Here is a 19,373-nt window from a genome sequence, read left to right on the forward strand (position 1 = left end):
ATGGCCATGTGTTTAATGAGTCCACCAGGTCAGGGGCAGTAGGGATGACCATGTGTTTAGTGAGTCCACCAGGTCAGGGGCAGTAGGGATGACCATGTGTTTAATGAGTCCACCAGGTCAGGGGCAGTAGGGATGACCATGTGTTTAGTGAGTCCACCAGGTCAGGGGCAGTAGGGATGACCATGTGTTTAGTGAGTCCACCAGGTTAGGGGCAGTAGGGATGACCATGTGTTTAGTGAGTCCACCAGGTCAGGGGCAGTAGGGATGACCATGTGTTTAGTGAGTCCACCAGGTTAGGGGCAGTAGGGATGACCATGTGTTTAGTGAGTCCACCAGGTCAGGGGCAGTAGGGATGACCTACTGAAGCATTCAAAATGTAACTAGCACTTTTGGTTGTCGGGGAAAATGTATGAAGTAGAAAGTGTTGTCGAAAATATAAATAGTAAAGTAAAGCGCAGATACACCCAAAAAACTACTTAAGTAGTACTTCAAAGTATTTTTACTTAAGTACTTTACACCACTGAATATGTGTGATCATATGCAAAAGCAGTTTTTTCATTCATTTTAAGTCTGCCGAATTCTGCATGTTAACTAGGCTGTGAGAAAAAGGGAAGGTTTGGATCATCTGTCCTGTATGCTCTTACCTGTCTGTAGCTGACTGACATGGTCCCCATTCCCACAATGTCATACAAAGTCTTGAAATGTATCTGTGAATGGACAAAATATGATGAATTAGACCAATTAGACCCCCCCCCAACCACACACACACATACGCATTTTGCTCTTGCATGATCATTATTTAAAAAAAATGTAAATCCTAAGTGCACCCCAAAAGTAACATCTCAACCTCTCTTCACTCATTTTAAATCCCACATCAATTAGTCTTCCTAAATTCCTATTTTCAGCCCTTGTTGGACCACACCCTTCTCTACACCTCTGCCCTCACTGACAGATCATGTTGTCCAGTTCCATCAGCAGGTAAAGGAAACCGGGGTAACTGATTGTCATGTCCGGCTCCGTGTTGCGCAGGCCAATCAGCTGCAGGACGAAGTCATCCACCGCTATGCCTAGACCAGACCATGTTCAACCACATCCCCTGCTGTTTCAGCAGTGTAAATGCTGTTGGCATACTGTTCATATGGACCAATAGGGACTGAACATGAAGAATGGTGTTTTGGTGCCCCCTAAAAGGCACCAATGGAAGCTTGTCATTTCATAAGTGTGTCCTACCTGCAGCTTTCGAGACAGGTGAGACTTCAGGGTACTCCAGCAATTGGGATTTGTTATTGTCAAACGTCATGAATATATCCTTTTGTTAAGTGGAAGATCAAGGCCAGCATAATATTTTCAGACAGATATAATTCAATCACTTCACATGCATCGCAACAGGTCGTGTGATTGAATTAGCTCAGTGACACATGATTGAATCAGAAGTCACAAGTCACTATAATATTTCCTTTAGCCAATCCAAATTAGACATCCAAGACACAAAGCATGCTTTAGCCAATCAAACTATTGTCCAAACTTCTCATCATTTTGAAAGAACAGAATGACTGAAACTGCAAACCTTCCACTGACAGACGGTCTAGTATGGTTTAGACCTTATCGTCCATTTACATTTCCTGATCTTGTCCCACAATGCCTAGAACACAGTGAGCTAACCCCCGACTCTGGGTTGACACTGCAGTCAAGGGAATGTTCCATCAAAAACGCATGACAAAATTAAGGTCTTGGTAGATCAGCAGACCAAGTGAGGTCATGGTGGACAAGTTACCCTACTTTTGTATGTCTATGTACATACCTGGCATGTGTGAAACGTTACACATTGCATAGCCCTTTTTTGGGGGGAGCCATGATCTTCAAACCATCGGCCAAGCCGTGGTTCGAACCCCGTATCGCCAGGGGGCATATATGCGCTTAGACCGCTACACCAGAATCTGGCATACATTTAACCTATATTAACATGGCTATTGATCTATATCAACTCCTAACCATACAGCCATGCTGAGACATGATGCACACTGGTTCAGCCATACGTGCATTTCTTTCCCCAAGAGAAAGGATACATCCATGAGGACCACAAAGCTCTTGCAGTGCTCCAGGACCAGCTTATTTTGCTCCACACAGACAAAACATCAGTTAGGAAAAGTTAAAACCTCCTCCTGCAGTGATGTCACTTCTTCCTGAATGTTCCCACAGTGGTTATGGCTTATGGAAGACTACTAAATCAGCAGAGGGATTCGTACAGCTCTCCAGAATTTCCAAGATGCATGTGGACGAGGCAATGTTGTAAAAGGGGAAGTGTGTACACAAAAGGTGTGTCTTGGCTCCCATTTTTGAGGGAGGATTGGTGTCCATGTTTGGAGCCAAACCCTTACCTCCGCATTTTATGGCCGCTGTTAGCAGGTTGAGAAGTTCCAAAGGTCGACACTCCCCTTTCGCTGGGAGGTTAGGAAAAAGTTTGAAGAGTAAATATTGCATATCTCAGGCTAGAATGGAAGAGTTTACATGGAACCTACTACACGGAGGTGGTGTTCTCACCTTGTTGCAGTGCTTCTTAAAAGAGCTGTCGTGTGGCTTCAGGAGAGCCGACAGGGAGATCCACAGTGAAACACACAGGATCATTTAGTCACATCACAAACACTCAACAGGGGGTGATGGCTCGTGGATACTTTGGACTTCCATAGCCTGCCATGACTTCTACCTGTGGGGCTTCTATCAGTGCCGTGCTTCTCCTAATATTGAGTTACACACCCCCTATTGCCCTCAAAACAGCTTTATTTTGTCGAGGCATGGACTCTACAAGGTGTCGAAAGCGTTCCACAAGGATGCTGGCCCATGTTGACATCAATGCTTCTCACAGTTGTCATGTTGGCTGGATGTCCTTTGGGAGGTGGACCATTCTTGATACACACGGGAAACTGTTGTGTGTGAAAAACACAACAGTGAAGCAGTTTTTGACACACAAACCGGTGGCACTTCATTATTTTGTCTTGTCCATTCACCCCCTGAATGACACACATTCTCAATTGTCCCAAGGCTTAAAAATCCTTCATTAAACTGTCTCCCCACTTTATCTACACTGATTGAAGTGGATTTAACAAGAGACATTAGTAAGGGATCATAGCTTTCACCTGGATTCACCTGGTCAGTCTATGTCATGGAAAGAGTAGGTGTTCCTCATGTTTTGTAAACTCAGTGTAATTTAGAGAGCCTTTTCTTGACTGAGTGCCCTGATACTTTAACATATATCATAGGTAACTCTTCCTCCAACCTCCAGTCATGGACTGGTCCAGTCACTTTTCTGTCGACACCCACAGAATTAACTCTCCCTGCTGATTGGTCTCCGGGGTGGAGGGGGTGATGACATAATGGCCGGGTGCCAGGCGACCGCGAATCACCACCTCCAGGTGCTGATGAGTGGGCAGAGCAAGCTCAGGTCCAGAGAGGAAAGGTAAGCACACTCTGAGCATGCCTGGGAAGAGAGGATTAGATACCGTAGGGTGTGCACACATTTCCACACTGAGAAATATGCTGCCACACTCAAATATTCCCTCACTTGTTCCTCTCTTCTTTTCTCTCTCACATTTACTGTGGCTCATTTAAATCTACTCTGGTTGTATTTCCTGTTGGGTGTGTTTGTGTATGTGTGTATACGTTCATGTGCAGGTGTGTGGGTATCCAGGCCACTGCCCAGGTGGACTCCTCTAAGTCTCTGGTGCTTCTGCATGAGGGCCACCAGGAAGGAACAGGTCAGCTCAAGGTCACTGGGGTCATTGTCCTCCTCCAACAGGGTCAAGTGGAACTGAGGGTTCTGGCAGAACCAGCTTGGACACATACATATCCAGTACATAAAGATTATGTGCACTATGTACATTACTAACTATTTATGTACAATAAGGGAAACACATGGATATCAATCTATTCTTCTCAGATTATGTATGACCAAATTCATTTTTATGTCATAGTTGTGTGTGTGTGTGTGTGTGTGGGTCAGTAGGATTGTGCCTTATCTTACCCCCTCTGGGGAACCCCCGGTGGAGATGTGTGGTACCCAGTTCTCCCCCTGTCTCTTTCTTCCCCCTTCTCTACCCCTCTCTCTTTCTTCCCCCCTCTCTCTTTATTCCCCCTTCTCTCCCCCTCTCTCTTTCTTCCCCCTTCTCTCCCCCTCTCTCTCCCTCGCTCTTTCTTCCCTCTTCTCTCCCCCTCTCTCTTTCTTCCCCCTTCTCTCCCCCTCTCTCTTTCTTCCCCCTTCTCTCCCTCTCTCTTTCTTCCCCCTTCTCTCCCCCTCTCTCTTTCTTCCCCCTTCTCCCCCCCTCTCTCTTTCTTCCCCCTTCTCTCCCCCTCTCTCTTTCTTCCCCCTTGTCTCCCTCTCTCTCCCTCAGGATGGTGGTGTCAGACTTCCGTCAGAACTTTGTGCAGTTCCATGGTCTCTGTGTGGCGCCTGGCTCGCTCAGGGTCACCACTGTATGTGTGCAGGTTTTAGCTGGCGGCATTTGGACACTGTCGGCCTTGGTGTGCAGTCATGAATCTGAGCGTGAATTTGACAACAGTGCTTAGTATCCAGCAGAGGGGGTAGTCTTACTTGTTCAATCCCGGTTACAGAGTAGGCATGACTGGACAGGATTCCAAACTAATTTCTCTGCTCAAGGGGGCCCTGTGGGAAAATCAACCCCCACACACACACAACACATGTCAACCTTTACCTTATCGCACTTGTCGTATTGAAGAACTACAGACAGGTAAACACACACAGGTTTTCATTTTAATCTCAGAGATGGGCATCAACAAACTCCAACTAAATAGTTATTCGTCCAAATTCAACAACCCTTGACAGATAATGACAGCCTAATTAGGTGTGATTAACGTCCTGAGGCTGACCTGGAAGTAAAAGCTGCCATTGTAACTCTCAGCGGGCGATGCATGGAGTGGGACGCCACCGCAGACAGGAACCAGCAGTCATCTAATCAACAGAGAGCAGAGGAGGACAGAGGAACAGGTAAAGGTATATTATATATCACATTCACTTCACTGGGTAAGTAGTTTGATGTTGGCCACCTGGCGTCTACTGTACAGTATGTCAGACATTCAATTCATTCATGATGTCAAAGCAATTCTGTACTCTTGGGTAGAACTTTGGGAGACAATGGGAGAAAACTTTGGGTAATAAGGAAACAGATCAACCGCATCCCAGTTTATTGTGGTACTGAAATGGCTGGAAACAAGACTAAGGGCTCTATTCAATCAGTAAAGCTGAAGCGTTACATATTCCATAGTAGAATTGAAGGTCATTTCCCAGCAGACATATGCAGTGTTTACGGTGAATGCAGCCTCCAGCAAAGCGGGAACATTGCCTTTAAATTTCAATCACGCTGTAAAGCTGAACTTCCACATTGCGGATTGAATAGGGCCCTAATATGTAAGGAGGCAAGTGAAAAGACACTGCGTCGGGCAACATACGCATGGCATGTTCCACTTACTCAGAACACGCTGACACACGTCCATACTTGGTGGTCCATCCACTATGATCTGTGCTGAAGGGCAGATATCCTGTGACAAGGGAGAGAAAGCAAGACACAACATGCCTCTTAACAAACTTTTAGCTGAGTGTCCCCTTTACTGGGTAAGATGAAGTGGATAACAACATACCAGGGGCATAAATCTACTCTGTTTACATATTCTAAAGTAGTGGAGAGACTTTAACCCACCGGTCCTCGCTGTTGCTTTTAGGATTTATGATTGACTGATCCCTACTAGGCCTACCACAAATAAACTGAAAAAAGTGTCTAGATCTATGGTGACAGGCGTTTTGACCCAAGACTCCATCTTCAATGGAGAGTAACAAAGTGAATACAACATGTATACAGTAGGCAAGGAGACCTTTGTGTCCTCATGACAAAAAAAACAACCTAACAGACTTGGCTCTGTCCAGTCCAGGGATTAGATGTTCATAATGTATGGAAACATTGCCCAGGGTGGGTTTTTTTCTTCACATTTAGCCATGACAGCTTGACAATTGGCTAAGCCTTCTGAAGATAACATCACTATGACCTAATCCTGCCCTAACACAGAAGTCTTCAATCCAGAGCCTGTATTCATAAAGTGTTGTGCTATGGCAGGGGTATTCAACTGTTACCCTACGAAGTCTGGAGCCTGCTGGTTTTCTGTTCTCTCTAATAATTCATAGCACCCACCTATGATCATCATTATAAAGGGTTTAAACACTTGTTTCCCATGCTTGTTCAATTAACCATAAACAATGAATGAACATGCACCTGTGGAACAGTCGTTAAGACACTAACAGCTTACAGACGGTAGGCAATAAAGGTCACAGTTATGAAAACTTAGGACACTAAAGAGGCCTTTCTATTGACTATGAAAACTACCAAAATAAAGATGCCCAGGGTCCCTGCTCATCTGCGTGAACGTGCCTTAGGCATGCTGCAAGGAGGCATGAGGACTGCAGATGTGGCCAGGGCAATAAATTGCAATGTCCGTACTGTGAGATGCCTAAGACAGCGCTACAGGGAGACAGGACAGACAGCTGATCGTCCTCGCAGTTGCAGACCACATGTAACAACACCTGCACAGGATCGATACATCTGAACGTCACACCTGCGGGACAGGTACAGGATGGCAATAGGCCGAGAGAGGCTGGACTGAGGGCTTGCAGGCCTGTTGTAAGGCAGGTCCTCACCAGACATCACTGGCAACAACGCCACCTATGGGCACAAACCCACTGTCGCTGGACCAGACAGGACTGGCAAAAAGTGCTCTCCACTGACGAGTCGCAGTTTTGTCTCTCCAGAGGTGATGGTCGGATTTGCGTTTATCGTCGAAGGAATGAGCGTTACAACGAGGATACTCTGGAGTGGGATCGATTTGGAGGTGGAGGGTCCGTCATGGTTTGGGGCGGTGTGTCACAGCATCATCGGACTGAGCTTGTTGTCATTGCAGGCAATCTCAACGCTGTGCTTTACAGGGAAGACACCCTCCTCCCTCATGTGGTACCCTTCCTGCAGGCTCATCCTGACATGACCCTCCAGCATGACAATGTCACCAGCCATACTGCTCGTTCTGTGCGTGATTTCCTGCAAGACAGGACTGTCAGTGTTCTGCCATGGCCAGCGAAGAGCCCGGATCTCAATCCCTCAGAGCAAGCCTGGAACCTGTTGGATCGGAGGGTGAGGGCAAGGGCCATTCTCCACAGAAATGTCTGGGAACATGTAGGTGCCTTGGTGGAAGAGTGGGGTAACATCACACAGCAAGAACTGGTAAATATGGTGCAGTCCATGAGGAGATGTACTGCAGTACTTAATGCAGCTGGTGGCCACACCAGATACTGACTGTAACTTTTAATTTTGACCCCGTCTTGTTCAGGGACACATTATTAAATTTCTGTTAGTCACATGTCTGTGGAACTTGTTCAGTTTATGTCTCACTTGTTGAATCTTGTGTTCATTAAAATATTTACGTTAAGTTTACTGAAAATAAACGCAGTTGACAGTGAGAGGATGTTTATTTTTTTCTGTGTTTATATGCATCTGTGGGTGTATTGTTATGGCTATTGTCAGTACATGCATGATTCTTAGCACGTCTATAAGACCTTGATGATTAGTACATCCACACCCCTCAAAACCTGCATTTGTCATGCATTGAAAATAACTGTCCAGGTGAGACATCCGTCTACCCGTTGTCAACTACAAATACCTAGGTGTCTGGTTAGACTGTAAACTCTCCTTCCAGACTCACATCAAACATCTCCAATCCAATGTTAAATCTAGAATTGGCTTCCTATTTCGCAACAAAGCATCCTTCACTCATGCTGCCAAACATACCCTTGCAAAACTGACCATCCTACCGATCCTTGACTTTGGCGATGTCATTTACAAAATAGCCTCCAATAGCCTACTCAATAAATTTGATGCAGTCTATCACAGTGCCATCCGTTTGGTCAACAAAGCCCCGTATACTACCCACCAAACCCACTGGCTCCAGGTCATCTACAAGACCATGCTAGGTAAAGTCCCCCCTCATCTCAGCTCGCTGTCACCATAGCAGCACCCACCTGTAGCACGCGCTCCAGCAGGTATATCTCACTGGTCACCCCCAAAACCAATTCTTCTTTGGCCCGCCTCTCCTTCCAGTTCTCTGCTGCCAAACACTTATCTCCCTCACTAGCTTTAAGCACCAGCTGTCAGAGCAGCTCACAGATCACTGCACCTGTACATAGCCCATCTGTAATTTAACCCAAACAACTACCTCATCCCCTACTGTATTTATTTTGCACCCCATTATTTCTCTCTACTTTACACATTCTTCCACTGCAAATCTACCATTCATGTTTTTCTTGCAATATTGTATTTATTTCGCCACCATAGCCTTTTTTTGCCTTTACCTCCCTTATCTCACCTCATTTGCTCACATTGTGTATGGACTTATTTCTGTATTATTAACTGTTTGTTTTACTCCATGTGTAACTGTGTTGTATGTGTCGAACTGCTTTACTTCATCTTGGCCAGGTCGCAATTGTAAATGAGAACTTGTTCTCAACTTGCCTACCTGGTTAAATAAAATAGAAGGCAAAAATATATCACTCAGTGTTTTGTGATTATACATAACACAGTATGTGCAATGGTTTGATTCATACACTTATGTAAGAGATAGGTTTCCATTTAAAGAGTATTTTCATTAATGAATTAGTATATTTTTTCAGCTTTAACTGTTATAACAATGTCATACTGAGATCTTCCGTTGTTGCCTCCGCTGAACCTATTCGAGACCGGAGTCATTACTGTGGCAATTATTTCTGTTTGTCCTTACAAAACTAATAGCCTGTTTGTTGTAGAGTTAAAACGGTGTGCAACGAAACCCTACAACTTTTTGAAAGCAATTGCTTTATCCATTTTTCCTGGAGTTACCGTTAACAACTTTTCTATCCATGAACAAATTTACCTTGTCAAATGGCCATACCCTTAATACTGCACAGTAGCTCACCTGTGCAGCTTCCCGAAAGTTGAGTCGCTTACGTGCGCACTTCGCAGTCCCATGATTAAGTCATTGCATGATACCCAAGTCATATACACTAAACAAAATTATTAAACGCAACATGTAAAGTGTTGTACCCATGAGCTGAAATAAAAGATCCCAGAAATGTTTCACATGCACAAAATGCTTATTTCTCTAAAAGTTTGAGTACAAATTTGTTTACATCCTGTTAGTGAATATTTCCTATTTAAGAAGATAATTAATCCACCAGACAGTTGTGGCATATCAAGAAGCTGATTAAGCAGCATAATCATTATACAGGCGCACCTTGTGCTGGGGACATTAAAAGACCACTCCAAAATGTGCAGTTGTCACAACACAATGCCACAGATGTCTCAAGTTGAGGGTGTGTGCAATTTGCATGCTGACTGCAGGAAGTCCACCAGAGGTGTTGCCAGAGAATTTAATGTTTGTTTTTCTACCATAAGCCGCCTCCCAACATCCTGTTAAAGAATTTGGCAGTACGTTCAACCGGCATCACAACCACTGAAGAGGAATGGGCCAACATTCCACAATCAACAGCCTAATCAACTCTACGCGAAGGAGATGTTGCGATGCATGAGGGAAATGGTGGTCCCACCAGATAAGGACAGGTTCTGATCCACGCCTTTACTTTTTGTTTTGAGTATCTTTGACCAACATCTGTATTCCCAGTCGTGAAACCTATAGTTTAGGGCCTATATTCAATTAACTGATGTCCTTATTTAAACTGGAACTCAGTAAAATCTTCAAAATTGTTGCATTTATATTTTTGTTCAGTAACTTTTTTCATAAATTAGACTAAGGAATGTTTTGTGTGAAGTTGTGACAAATGATAATTCGGCCTCGCATGCAAAAATGTAGATGATTTGTCACCACACTCAGAACAGGCGTGAAAAGGATACAGACAGTGTTAATTTACTGACATGCCAAGTCAAAGATTAAATAGTACTCTCCTTAGGCATCTTATCACAGATTAAAATTTTTAAAAATCCCATCCTGGAATGGACTTAAAAAGGTTAACATCACAGAGTAGTTCAATGTAGTCAGTGAAAAGATCAGCACACTCTGGGCCTGCGTATGAATGGATAATTAACATTTATTGTGAAACGCTGGTTTGTGGTATATGTACTTCTGTCTTGTTGAATTTTGGTGCATTCGGAGTGTGTGTGCCGATGTGTCTGGATATCACTGAGACGTGGCCATGATGCTGGATACACCTGTGGAAGAGGGACAGAAACAAAGGAAAACACAGGAGAGTAAAGGGGGAGAGGAAGACAGGACAGCAGGAGAAAAAAAAGAGGAAAGAATGTCAATTTTATTTCCATGAAAAGTCTTAGGTTACATAAAGCTACACTGACAAGGGGGAGAGGGTGAAAGGAAGTTGAACTTTGAAAATGTATGCTAAAAGTGACTACAGACAGACAAAGCGACGTCACTGGACACCAGCAAACAAGACAAGGAAACACTCACTCTCAAAGTCAATCTTTTCAACAATGTTCTTGGGCTTGACACTCTCCTCCTGGTTAAAGATGAAGATCTGCCCTTCCTCGTTCTCCGTCCACCCGTACTTGCTCATCCACACCTTAACCTGTGTGTCTGTATGGGGATCAGGAAGTCAACTGAGCAGTGGGAAGTGGGATATGACTTAGATAATTAACACTGTGGTCACAAAGAAAGGAAATCAATAGGACAGCACTCTCCAAAAGATATACATTTGAAATGAATGGCCTTACCAAGGGGGTCACCCAGCATCTCAGCCAGAAGTCGATGCTCAATGTTCTGGTATGTGATTCCAACCACATGGCAGATGACTGTGGAGAGAGCAGCAGTTAAACAAGCCATCATCACGTTAATTGCAATATTATGCAGTCGGCAACTAAACTTGATTTCCAAATATTCTACTCACATTTGCGCACGGAGTCCTCAAAGCCTGTGATGCCGTCAATGAATTCCCTGTTCTCCTCCAGACTGGACTGAGTGACAGACAAAGGAATGAGTACCATACAATCAGAACTGGAGGTCCCATTTCATATAGATGTAATGAAGTCAGGATAGGGGTTGTCTATTAGCACAGCCATCCATTTCCAGTTCAAGTCACAATGTACAGTCATGCTTGAACCTCAACATTCTGATTGGAACTGATCCATGGGGCGGCAGGGTAGCCTAGTGGTTAGAGCGTTGGACTAGTAACCGAAAGGTTGCAAGTTGAAATCCCCAAGCTGACAAGGTACAAATCTGTTGTTCCGCCCCTGAACAGGCTGTTCCTAGGCCGTCATTCATATTTTCAATTTGTTCTTAACTGACTTGCCTAGTTAAATAAAAGGTAAATGGATATGATCCCAAAAATGATCTAACAATGACTGGAAAGTTGAGTGAAATGAGCAGGGCAAAAGGCTGGTGAAACAAAAAGGGATATGTATTGTGTATACCCAGAAGGATTGGAAATGGCAGGTCTCCAGGAGGTTCCCCAAGTATAGGATCTGCCTAATGGGGCGCTCCTCCTGCTGCTTCACGCTTGTCAAGGAAAGCGCAAACTGGCCACATAAGACTAATGTCCACACCATTACTCCAACACAAACCCCAGAAATCATCAAAAACAAAATTATAGGCTTGGGCAGTATACAAATTGCCATACTTTCATATTGACCTTGTGCAATACCAGGCATTCTCTAATACCAGCACTGAACACAAGGGGTGCCATTTTCAAACCCCAATGAGCCTTTGTAATCGGGAGGATAGCAATGATAACAAGTACATGTAATATCCCATAGATAACGCTAATGAGTGCTTTGCAAACATTTTATAAAAAAATATAAAAAATACATTACACACACACACACATAACCCTTATTTAACCAGGTAGGCCAGTTGAAAACAAGTTCTCATTTACAACTGCAACCTGACCAAGATAAAGCAAAGCAGTGCGACAAAAAACAGAATTATACAGTCGATAACACAATAGAAAAGAAAATTAGAAATATCTATGTACAGTGTGTACAAATGTAAAAGAGTAAGGAGGTAGACAATAAATAGGCTTGAGGCGAAATAATCACAATTTATCATTAATACTGGAGTGATAGATGTATTGGGGTGCAAAAGAGCAAGAGGGTAAGTAATAATATGGGGATGAGGTAGTCGGGTGTGCCATTTACAGATTGGCTGTGTACAGGTACAGTGATCGGTATACTGCTCTGACAGATTATGCTTAACTTCTTCGATATAGGGGGCGCTCTTAATTTTTGGATAAAAAAAACATTCCCGTTTTAAACAAGATATTTTGTAACGAAAAGATGCTCGACTATGCATATAATTTACAGCTTTGGAAAGAAAACTCTGAAGTTTCCAAAACTGCAAAGATATTGTCTGTGAGTGGCCCAGAACTAATGCTACAGGCGAAACCAAGATGAAATTTCATATAGGAAATGTCCCAGATTTTGAATGCACTGTGTTCCAATGTCTCCTTATATGGCTGTGAATGCGCCAGGAATGAGCCTACACTTTCTGTCGTTTCCCCAAGGTGTCTGCAGCATTGTGACGTATTTGTAGGCATATCATTGGAAGATTGACCATAAGAGACTACATTTACCAGGTGTCCGCTTGGTGTCCTCCATCTAAATTATTGCCCAATCTCCAGCTGCGCCCACTTTTCCATTAGGTTCAGAGGAGAAAGTTAACTGCCACGAATGATTTATCATCGAACAGATGTGAAAAACACCTTGAGGATTGATTCTAAACAACATTTGCCATGTTTCTGTCGATATTATGGAGTTAATTTGGAAAAAGTTTGGCGTTGTAATGACTGAATTTTCAGGGTTTTTTCTTAGCCAAACGTGATGAACAAAACGGAGCAATTTCTCTTACACAAATAATCTTTTTGGAAAAACTGAACATTTGCTATCGAACTGAGAGTCTCCTCATTGAAAACATCCGAAGTTCTTCAAAGGTAAATGATTTTATTTGAATGCTTTTCTTGTTTTTGTGAAAATGTTGCCTGCTCAATGCTAGGCTTAATGCTATGCTAGCTATCAATACTCTTACACAAATGCTTGTGTAGCTATGGTTGAAAAGCATATTTTGAAAATCTGAGATGACAGTGTTGTTAACAAAAGGCTAAGCTTGTGAGCCAATATTTATTTCATTTCATGAATAGTTAACGTTGCGTTATGCTAATGAGCTTGAGGCTATGATTACGCTCCCGGGATAGCTCGACGCTAGAGGTTAAAGTTAGAGGGAGATAAGACTCCAGCTTCAAAGATTTTTGTAATTCGTTCCAGTCAATGGCAGCAGAGAACTGGAAGGAAAGGCGGCCAAAGGGAATTTTGGCTTTGGGGTTGACCAGAGCAATATACCGGAGTTGAGATAAGGCGGGACTTTACCTAGCAAAGACTTATAGATGACCTGGAGCCAGTGGGTTTGGCGACGGATATGTAGTGAGGGCCAGCAGTGGTGGGTAGTATATGGGGCTATGGTGACAAAACAGATGGCACTGTGATAGACTGCATTCAATTTGCTGAATAGAGTGTTGGAGGCTATTTTGTAAATGACATTGCCGAAGTCAAGGATCGGCAGGATAGTCAGTTTTACGAGGGTATGTTCGGCAGCATGAGTGAAGGAGGCTTTGTTGCGAAATAGGAAGCTGATTCTAGATTTAATTTTGGATTGGAGATGCTTAATGAGTGTCAGGAAGGAGAGTTTACAGTCTAACTAGACACCTAGGTATTGGTAGTTGTCCACATATTCTAGAGTAGTGATACTAGTCGGGCAGGAGGGTGCGGGCAGCGATCGGTTGTAGAGCATGCACTTAGTTTTACTAGCATTTAAAAGCAGTTGGAGGCCAAGGAAGGAGTGTTGTATGGCGCTGAAGCTTGTTTGGAGGTTTGTTAGCACAGTGTCCAAAGGGCCAGATGTATACAGAATGGTGTTGTTTGCATAGAGGTGGAGCAGAGAATCACCAGCAGCAAGAGCGACATCTGATATATACAGAGAAAAGAGTCGGCCCGAGAATTGAACCCTGTGGCACCCACATAGACTGCCAGAGGTTTGGACAATAGGCCCTCCGATTTGACACACTGAACTCAGAAGTAGTTGGTGAACCAGGCGAGGCAGTCATTTGAGAAACCAAGCTAGTTAGCTGGATAGCTTCTGAAGGGGGGGGTTCCGGTTCTCAAGTATAGAAATAGCAGATCCATACCACATTGTGTGAGGCAGGTTGCAAGAGTGTATGTTCAGTCCGTAGATGGAAATTGAGATTATAAATACATACACACGGGACAAGACAATCAAGACAGACATCCCACAGCAATGCCATCTTGGAACAGTCTCTGATCTAAAGTATTTGCAGGACAGACATCCCAGCTCATAAAGTTATACAAGCAACAAAAAAAGTGACAGTTTTTTGCAAGCACAAAACAAATATTGACAGTAAAGGCTCTTGATCCAGGAGGGGATTATCTGCAGTTACCAAACAAAATCCACTTAGCTAACTAGCTTTTTTTAGATTGAATTTATTTAACTAGGCAAATCTGTTAAGAACAAATTCTTATTTACACTGGACGACGCTGGGCCAATTGTGCGCCGCCCTTTTGGACTCCCAATCATGGCCGGCTGTGATACAGCCTTGAATCGAACCATGGTCTGTAGTGACGCCTCTAGCACAGAGATGCAGTGCCTTAGACCGCTGCTTAACTCGGAATCCCAAGTTAATAAACCAAATGCACAACTAGAACATTTTAGACAGTTATCTTAACTATTAACTTAGCTAGCAAACATGTAGTTGTGAATTCCATACTGTAACTAGATCAGCTGTTGCGTGCTGTACAACAGCAATTGACACAAGGCTCCGGTCCCTCATCATTGTGTAATTGCAAAACAAACACCACGACTGGGGACTACCGGTAAGTTTCATAATTTCACCTGTCAAGTTTTAGTTAAGAACACAATCTTCTTTATCTTCTAACGTATTGCACAAGTTGACCGCAAGTATTTACTTAAAAAGTAGCTACAAATATTAAAATAAAACATTTCAAAATAAATAGTTAACAGCATTGGAAAAAAAACATACCGTAGGCATTTCCAAATACTCTGGGAATACAGTATACCTTAACCCATTGTTCCTAGGCCGCCATTGTAAATATCAATTTGTTCTTAACTGACTTGCCTAGTTAAATAAAATACTGCCTAAGCCTAAATGATTGTCAATGTTTTTAATGACAGGGAGTACAGAAGTGGACGAATTGTACTGGTTGCAGGATTATACTACTAGATTATAAAGAGCACCAAAAGGATACGTGTGTCTGGTCAATCATGCACTTACACAGAGTAAAGTCTGTGTGTGGTAAGTTGGTCAGGGCCTTGAGCAGAATCTGCGACGTCACTGTGACCTGGAAGTAGGCAGGGTTGAACTGGTACCTGCAGGAACAAGAACAGCATCTCTTACGGATATAGCCATGAGTGGTGTTCTGCTAGCCCAAGAATCATAGTTAGACTGGCTCTGGCAGCCAAAATAGCAAAATATGCCAACTACATGTGAATCAGTTCTCAATTACGATACTGTTCTAGAAACAAAGCCCTATACCTTCATATCACATCAAAATGATTTCACAAATGCTAAAATACACACTTACTGTACACTGCCTCTTGAAGCTAGGGGGCACTTTTTTTGGAAAAATAACATTCCCAAAGTAAAATGCCTATTTCTCAAGACCAGAGGCTAGAATATGCATATAATTGTCAGCTTAGGGTGGAAAACTCTAATGTTTCCAAAACTGTAAAAAATATTGTCTGTGAGTATAACAGAACTGATATTGCAGGCGAAAGCCTGAGAAAAATCCAATCAGGAAGTGACTCTTATTTTGAAACCCCTGTCTTTCTATGCATTCCTATTGCCCATTGAAAGGGATATCAACAAGATTCCTTTTTCTGTGGCTTCCCTAAGGCATCTACAGCCTTTAGACGTAGTTTCAGGCCTTTATTTTGAAGAATGAGCGTAAACATCCACATTGCTTAAGTGGTAAGTTGTTGGCTCTCAGTGTGATATTTGCGCAAAACAGAGAGGTAGCCATTTTTCCTCCCGGTCCTAGTGAAAAGCCAACTGTCCCGGTTGATATATTATCGAATAGATATTTGAAAAACACCTTGAGGATTGATTATAAAAAACGTTTGCCGATATTATGGATATAATTTGGAATTTTTGTCTGCGTTGTCGTGACCGCTATTTCCGGTGGATTCCTAGGCATAACACATCAAACTAACGGAGGTATTTGGATATAAAAATATCTTTATGGAACATCTGCTGTCTAACTGGGAGTCTCGTGAGTGAAAACACCCGAAGCTCAAAGGTAAACGATTATTTTGATTGCTTTTCTGATTTTCGTGACCAAGTTACCTGCCGCTAGGTGTACATAATGTTTTGCTAGTATATCAATAAACTTAAAACGCATGTATTGTTTTCACTGTAAAGCATAATTTCAAAATCTGAGACAGGGTGATTAACACAGCTTACCCTTTTGTTTCGCTATATTTCACTTGTGATTTCATGAATATGAATATTTTCTAGTAAGATTGTTTGACCGTTGCGCTATGCTATTTAGCGTAGTTGATGACAATTATCCCGGATGGTGGTTCCAAGAGGTTAAGCTACTTTATCACAGTAGCAGCCAACATTATTTTTCAGTTACAAAACGTTTCTGCCGGACTTCTTCAGTTCCACACAGGTGTTGGGAGCATGCTAGATAGTAGGGATGTGCATCTCTCCTTACAAGCATGATTCAATACATGCGCTCCGACACAGGAACGATACGAAGTTTGAAACGATTCTGTGAGATTTGATTAGTGGAACGGGAAGCGATGCACTAACACTTTCATTTTCCATTCTAAATTAATACTGAGCTCAGGAATTAGATCTCTGACCTGACTCCTCTGAGAGGCCCTGTGTGTGAATGATGTAGTGTGTGAGCTGAGCCATAAGGCAGACCGAGCATCTACCACTGTTCCTGTAAAAATGAACCCAAAATGCACTGACTGTTTCAATATTTCATACGGTGAACCTGGCAATCAAAAAGCCCCAAGCAGCAGTTAGATGCGTGAGCAGTTGTGTCCACTCCTTTACCCTACACAGCTCCACTGGTCAATAACAATTTTCTACAGCTTATTTGGTAACAACGACCCAGAAAACTACATTAGTTGTCAAATTAATAAAGCTTATGATTTAATATTGCGAAAAGCCTTTTTACAAAAATATGAACGCTGAAGGTGACTCAGATGTAGTCTACGAATATTAGCAGTGTAAAAAACAGCTCATTGTTGCAAGCAGCTGCGTCTCTCGCACTGTACACAGTTATCTGCCGTGTAAGATCAATGTCATACATGCGTAACAGTTTGATAGGTTGAAGGAGAGGACGCATCAAATCAGTCACAACAGAGTCGAGGATTTTGGGAATAAGGCATTTTTTTATTTGAATCGGGTTTCTTGCCGATGGATGTTCTATTTGGATCGATTTGGGCTCCCGCAGACTGATGCACTCACATCTTAAACATTTGAACCAGCGACTTATGATTATCAGTGTACCGTTACATCACTACTAGATAGCTAATTAGCACAGGTGGTCAACCTCTGTCTTGTGAAAACACGTAATGTTATATGGAGATATGGTCGTGTCAACCCTATCAAGGTGTATCAATTTAACATTTTGGTTTTTGAAAATTATTTCTTGTTGATATGAAAGATAAGTTCCTTATGCTTCCAAAACCGACGCCTGCTCATTTCTTATTGAGCACAGGGGCTCTTTTTAACAAAACTCCCCTGTACAGAAGAAGCCTTTGTCCAATGACTCCTGTGTAATGGAACTGAGAGTCATGATCAAGGGCTACCTACCACCTAGCAAGAAAAAGGAACTACATAAGTTAAATATTTTTTACAAGCCTAACAAACATGACAGTAGTCAGACAGTCAGCGGTAGGGTGACTCACAATTTGAGAATAGCCAAATTGGCCTCAAGGTCGTAGGCATTTTCTTTAACTTGTGTTTCCACGTAGCGTTCCAATGTTGCCAGGTTCTCTGGGTTGTATCTGAAAGAGATCATGAACAAAGTAACATTAAGGGGATGTGTAAAATTGTAACTTTAGTCCGTCCCCTCGCACCTACCCGGGCTCGAACCAGGGACCCTCTGCACACAGACAAGTTACCCATCGCTCCACAAATGCCGCAGCCCTTACAGAGCAAGGGGAACCACTACTTCAAGGTCTCAAAGAGACTGACGTCACCGATTGAAACGATATTAGCGCGCACCACCACTAACTATCTCGCCATTTCACATCGGTTAAACATGGATTCCGACACAGCTAGCTAACTACAACAAGGTGTGCAAAAACTTGCAGAGATCCAAACAATCTGCCTTACAACCAACCAGCTGTCAAAGGATGTTGTTGTGAGGTTAAACGTTTGCTTAAAGTTTACCGGTACAAGCAGTTGTACCTTGCTAGCTAACGTGTACAAGTAACATTAGGTAAACCAAAGGTTTGTGACACCTGCACGTCGTTAGATATGTCTAATAAATTAAACAGAACCAACTTTCTGCATAATTTCAAACAATCACATGTTGCTAGCATTACGTAGCAGACAATGGCTAAGCTAGTATTTATCAAACAAGTCTCCATACCTATCAATTCCTCGTAAGAGCTTTCCCACGTTAGCTCTCATCTGCTCGAATGATGCCGCCATTTGGTCCAAACTCTTATTGCGGTCTTTTTGATTGTAAAATCTAAGACATCCGCACGTGGACCGAAAAGGGAGCGCGCTGAGGGAGAAAGGGACGGACAGGGCTTTGGTGACGTGAACGGGAAGTTGGATTACTGACGGACCACAGGACATGTCTCTGAAACATGCATTGGAGACAGCTTAATTCAACAGACAAGTATGTTTCATTTGTGAGCATATAGACGAATGGCCAAATATATGCACTATATTATAATCGACAAACGTTTCGAATAGCGTGAATGTACCGAGGAGCGTAAACGTGATGGAACCACATTGGTTGAAATTACTTTGGTTCCGACACAGACAAAATGACAGATGCATGGTAATTTTACTGCCTTCTATTGTTGTGATGGAGTATGAACTAGGAATATAAATATGTTGGTTGCTGTAAAATCAGTAGATGTATTATTGTTCTCACATTGTAATATGCTCTATAGTTATAAAGTTGTGGTAATTAGCTTACTAATTTACCCATAGAGCAGGGATCAGATTCATCCGCGGGTCGATTTTCTTCTTGAGCGAATGGTTGGGGGTCCGGAACATAAATCATTTGTAGACTGCAATTTGTCCGCAATAATTCCAAACATAT

The 19,373-nt window shown here is 42.8% G+C and overlaps 1 protein-coding gene across 1 annotated transcript; it reads right to left on the minus strand.

Annotated features, from left to right (window-relative positions):
- Positions 1–10,108: 10,108 nt before the first annotated feature.
- On the minus strand, positions 10,109–18,819 carry LOC135552735 (eukaryotic translation initiation factor 3 subunit K-like). The gene is made up of 8 exons (XM_064984546.1): positions 18,687–18,819; positions 17,998–18,096; positions 15,318–15,438; positions 11,460–11,537; positions 10,937–11,003; positions 10,764–10,841; positions 10,501–10,626; positions 10,109–10,247 (listed from the first exon to the last, which is right to left on the minus strand). Exons 1-8 carry the CDS (start codon positions 18,746–18,748, stop codon positions 10,216–10,218), a joined length of 663 nt encoding a protein of 220 aa, XP_064840618.1. The 5' UTR covers positions 18,749–18,819; the 3' UTR covers positions 10,109–10,215.
- Between the last annotated feature and the right edge of the window lie 554 nt (positions 18,820–19,373).

Source organism: Oncorhynchus masou, chromosome 13 (assembly GCF_036934945.1).
Source record: "Oncorhynchus masou masou isolate Uvic2021 chromosome 13, UVic_Omas_1.1, whole genome shotgun sequence".
NCBI lineage: Eukaryota > Metazoa > Chordata > Actinopteri > Salmoniformes > Salmonidae > Oncorhynchus > Oncorhynchus masou.

Excerpts from the sequence above, each read along its gene's own strand:
- LOC135552735 (XM_064984546.1), bottom strand. The coding sequence starts at position 18,748 with ATGGCGGCATCATTCGAGCAGATGAGAGCTAACGTGGGAAAGCTCTTA. Across the intron at positions 11,004-11,459 it reads GCCATTTCCAATCCTTCTGG|TCCAGTCTGGAGGAGAACAG; the intron begins GTATACACAATA and ends TCTGTCACTCAG. Across the intron at positions 10,842-10,936 it reads TGAGGACTCCGTGCGCAAAT|TCATCTGCCATGTGGTTGGA; the intron begins GTGAGTAGAATA and ends CTCTCTCCACAG.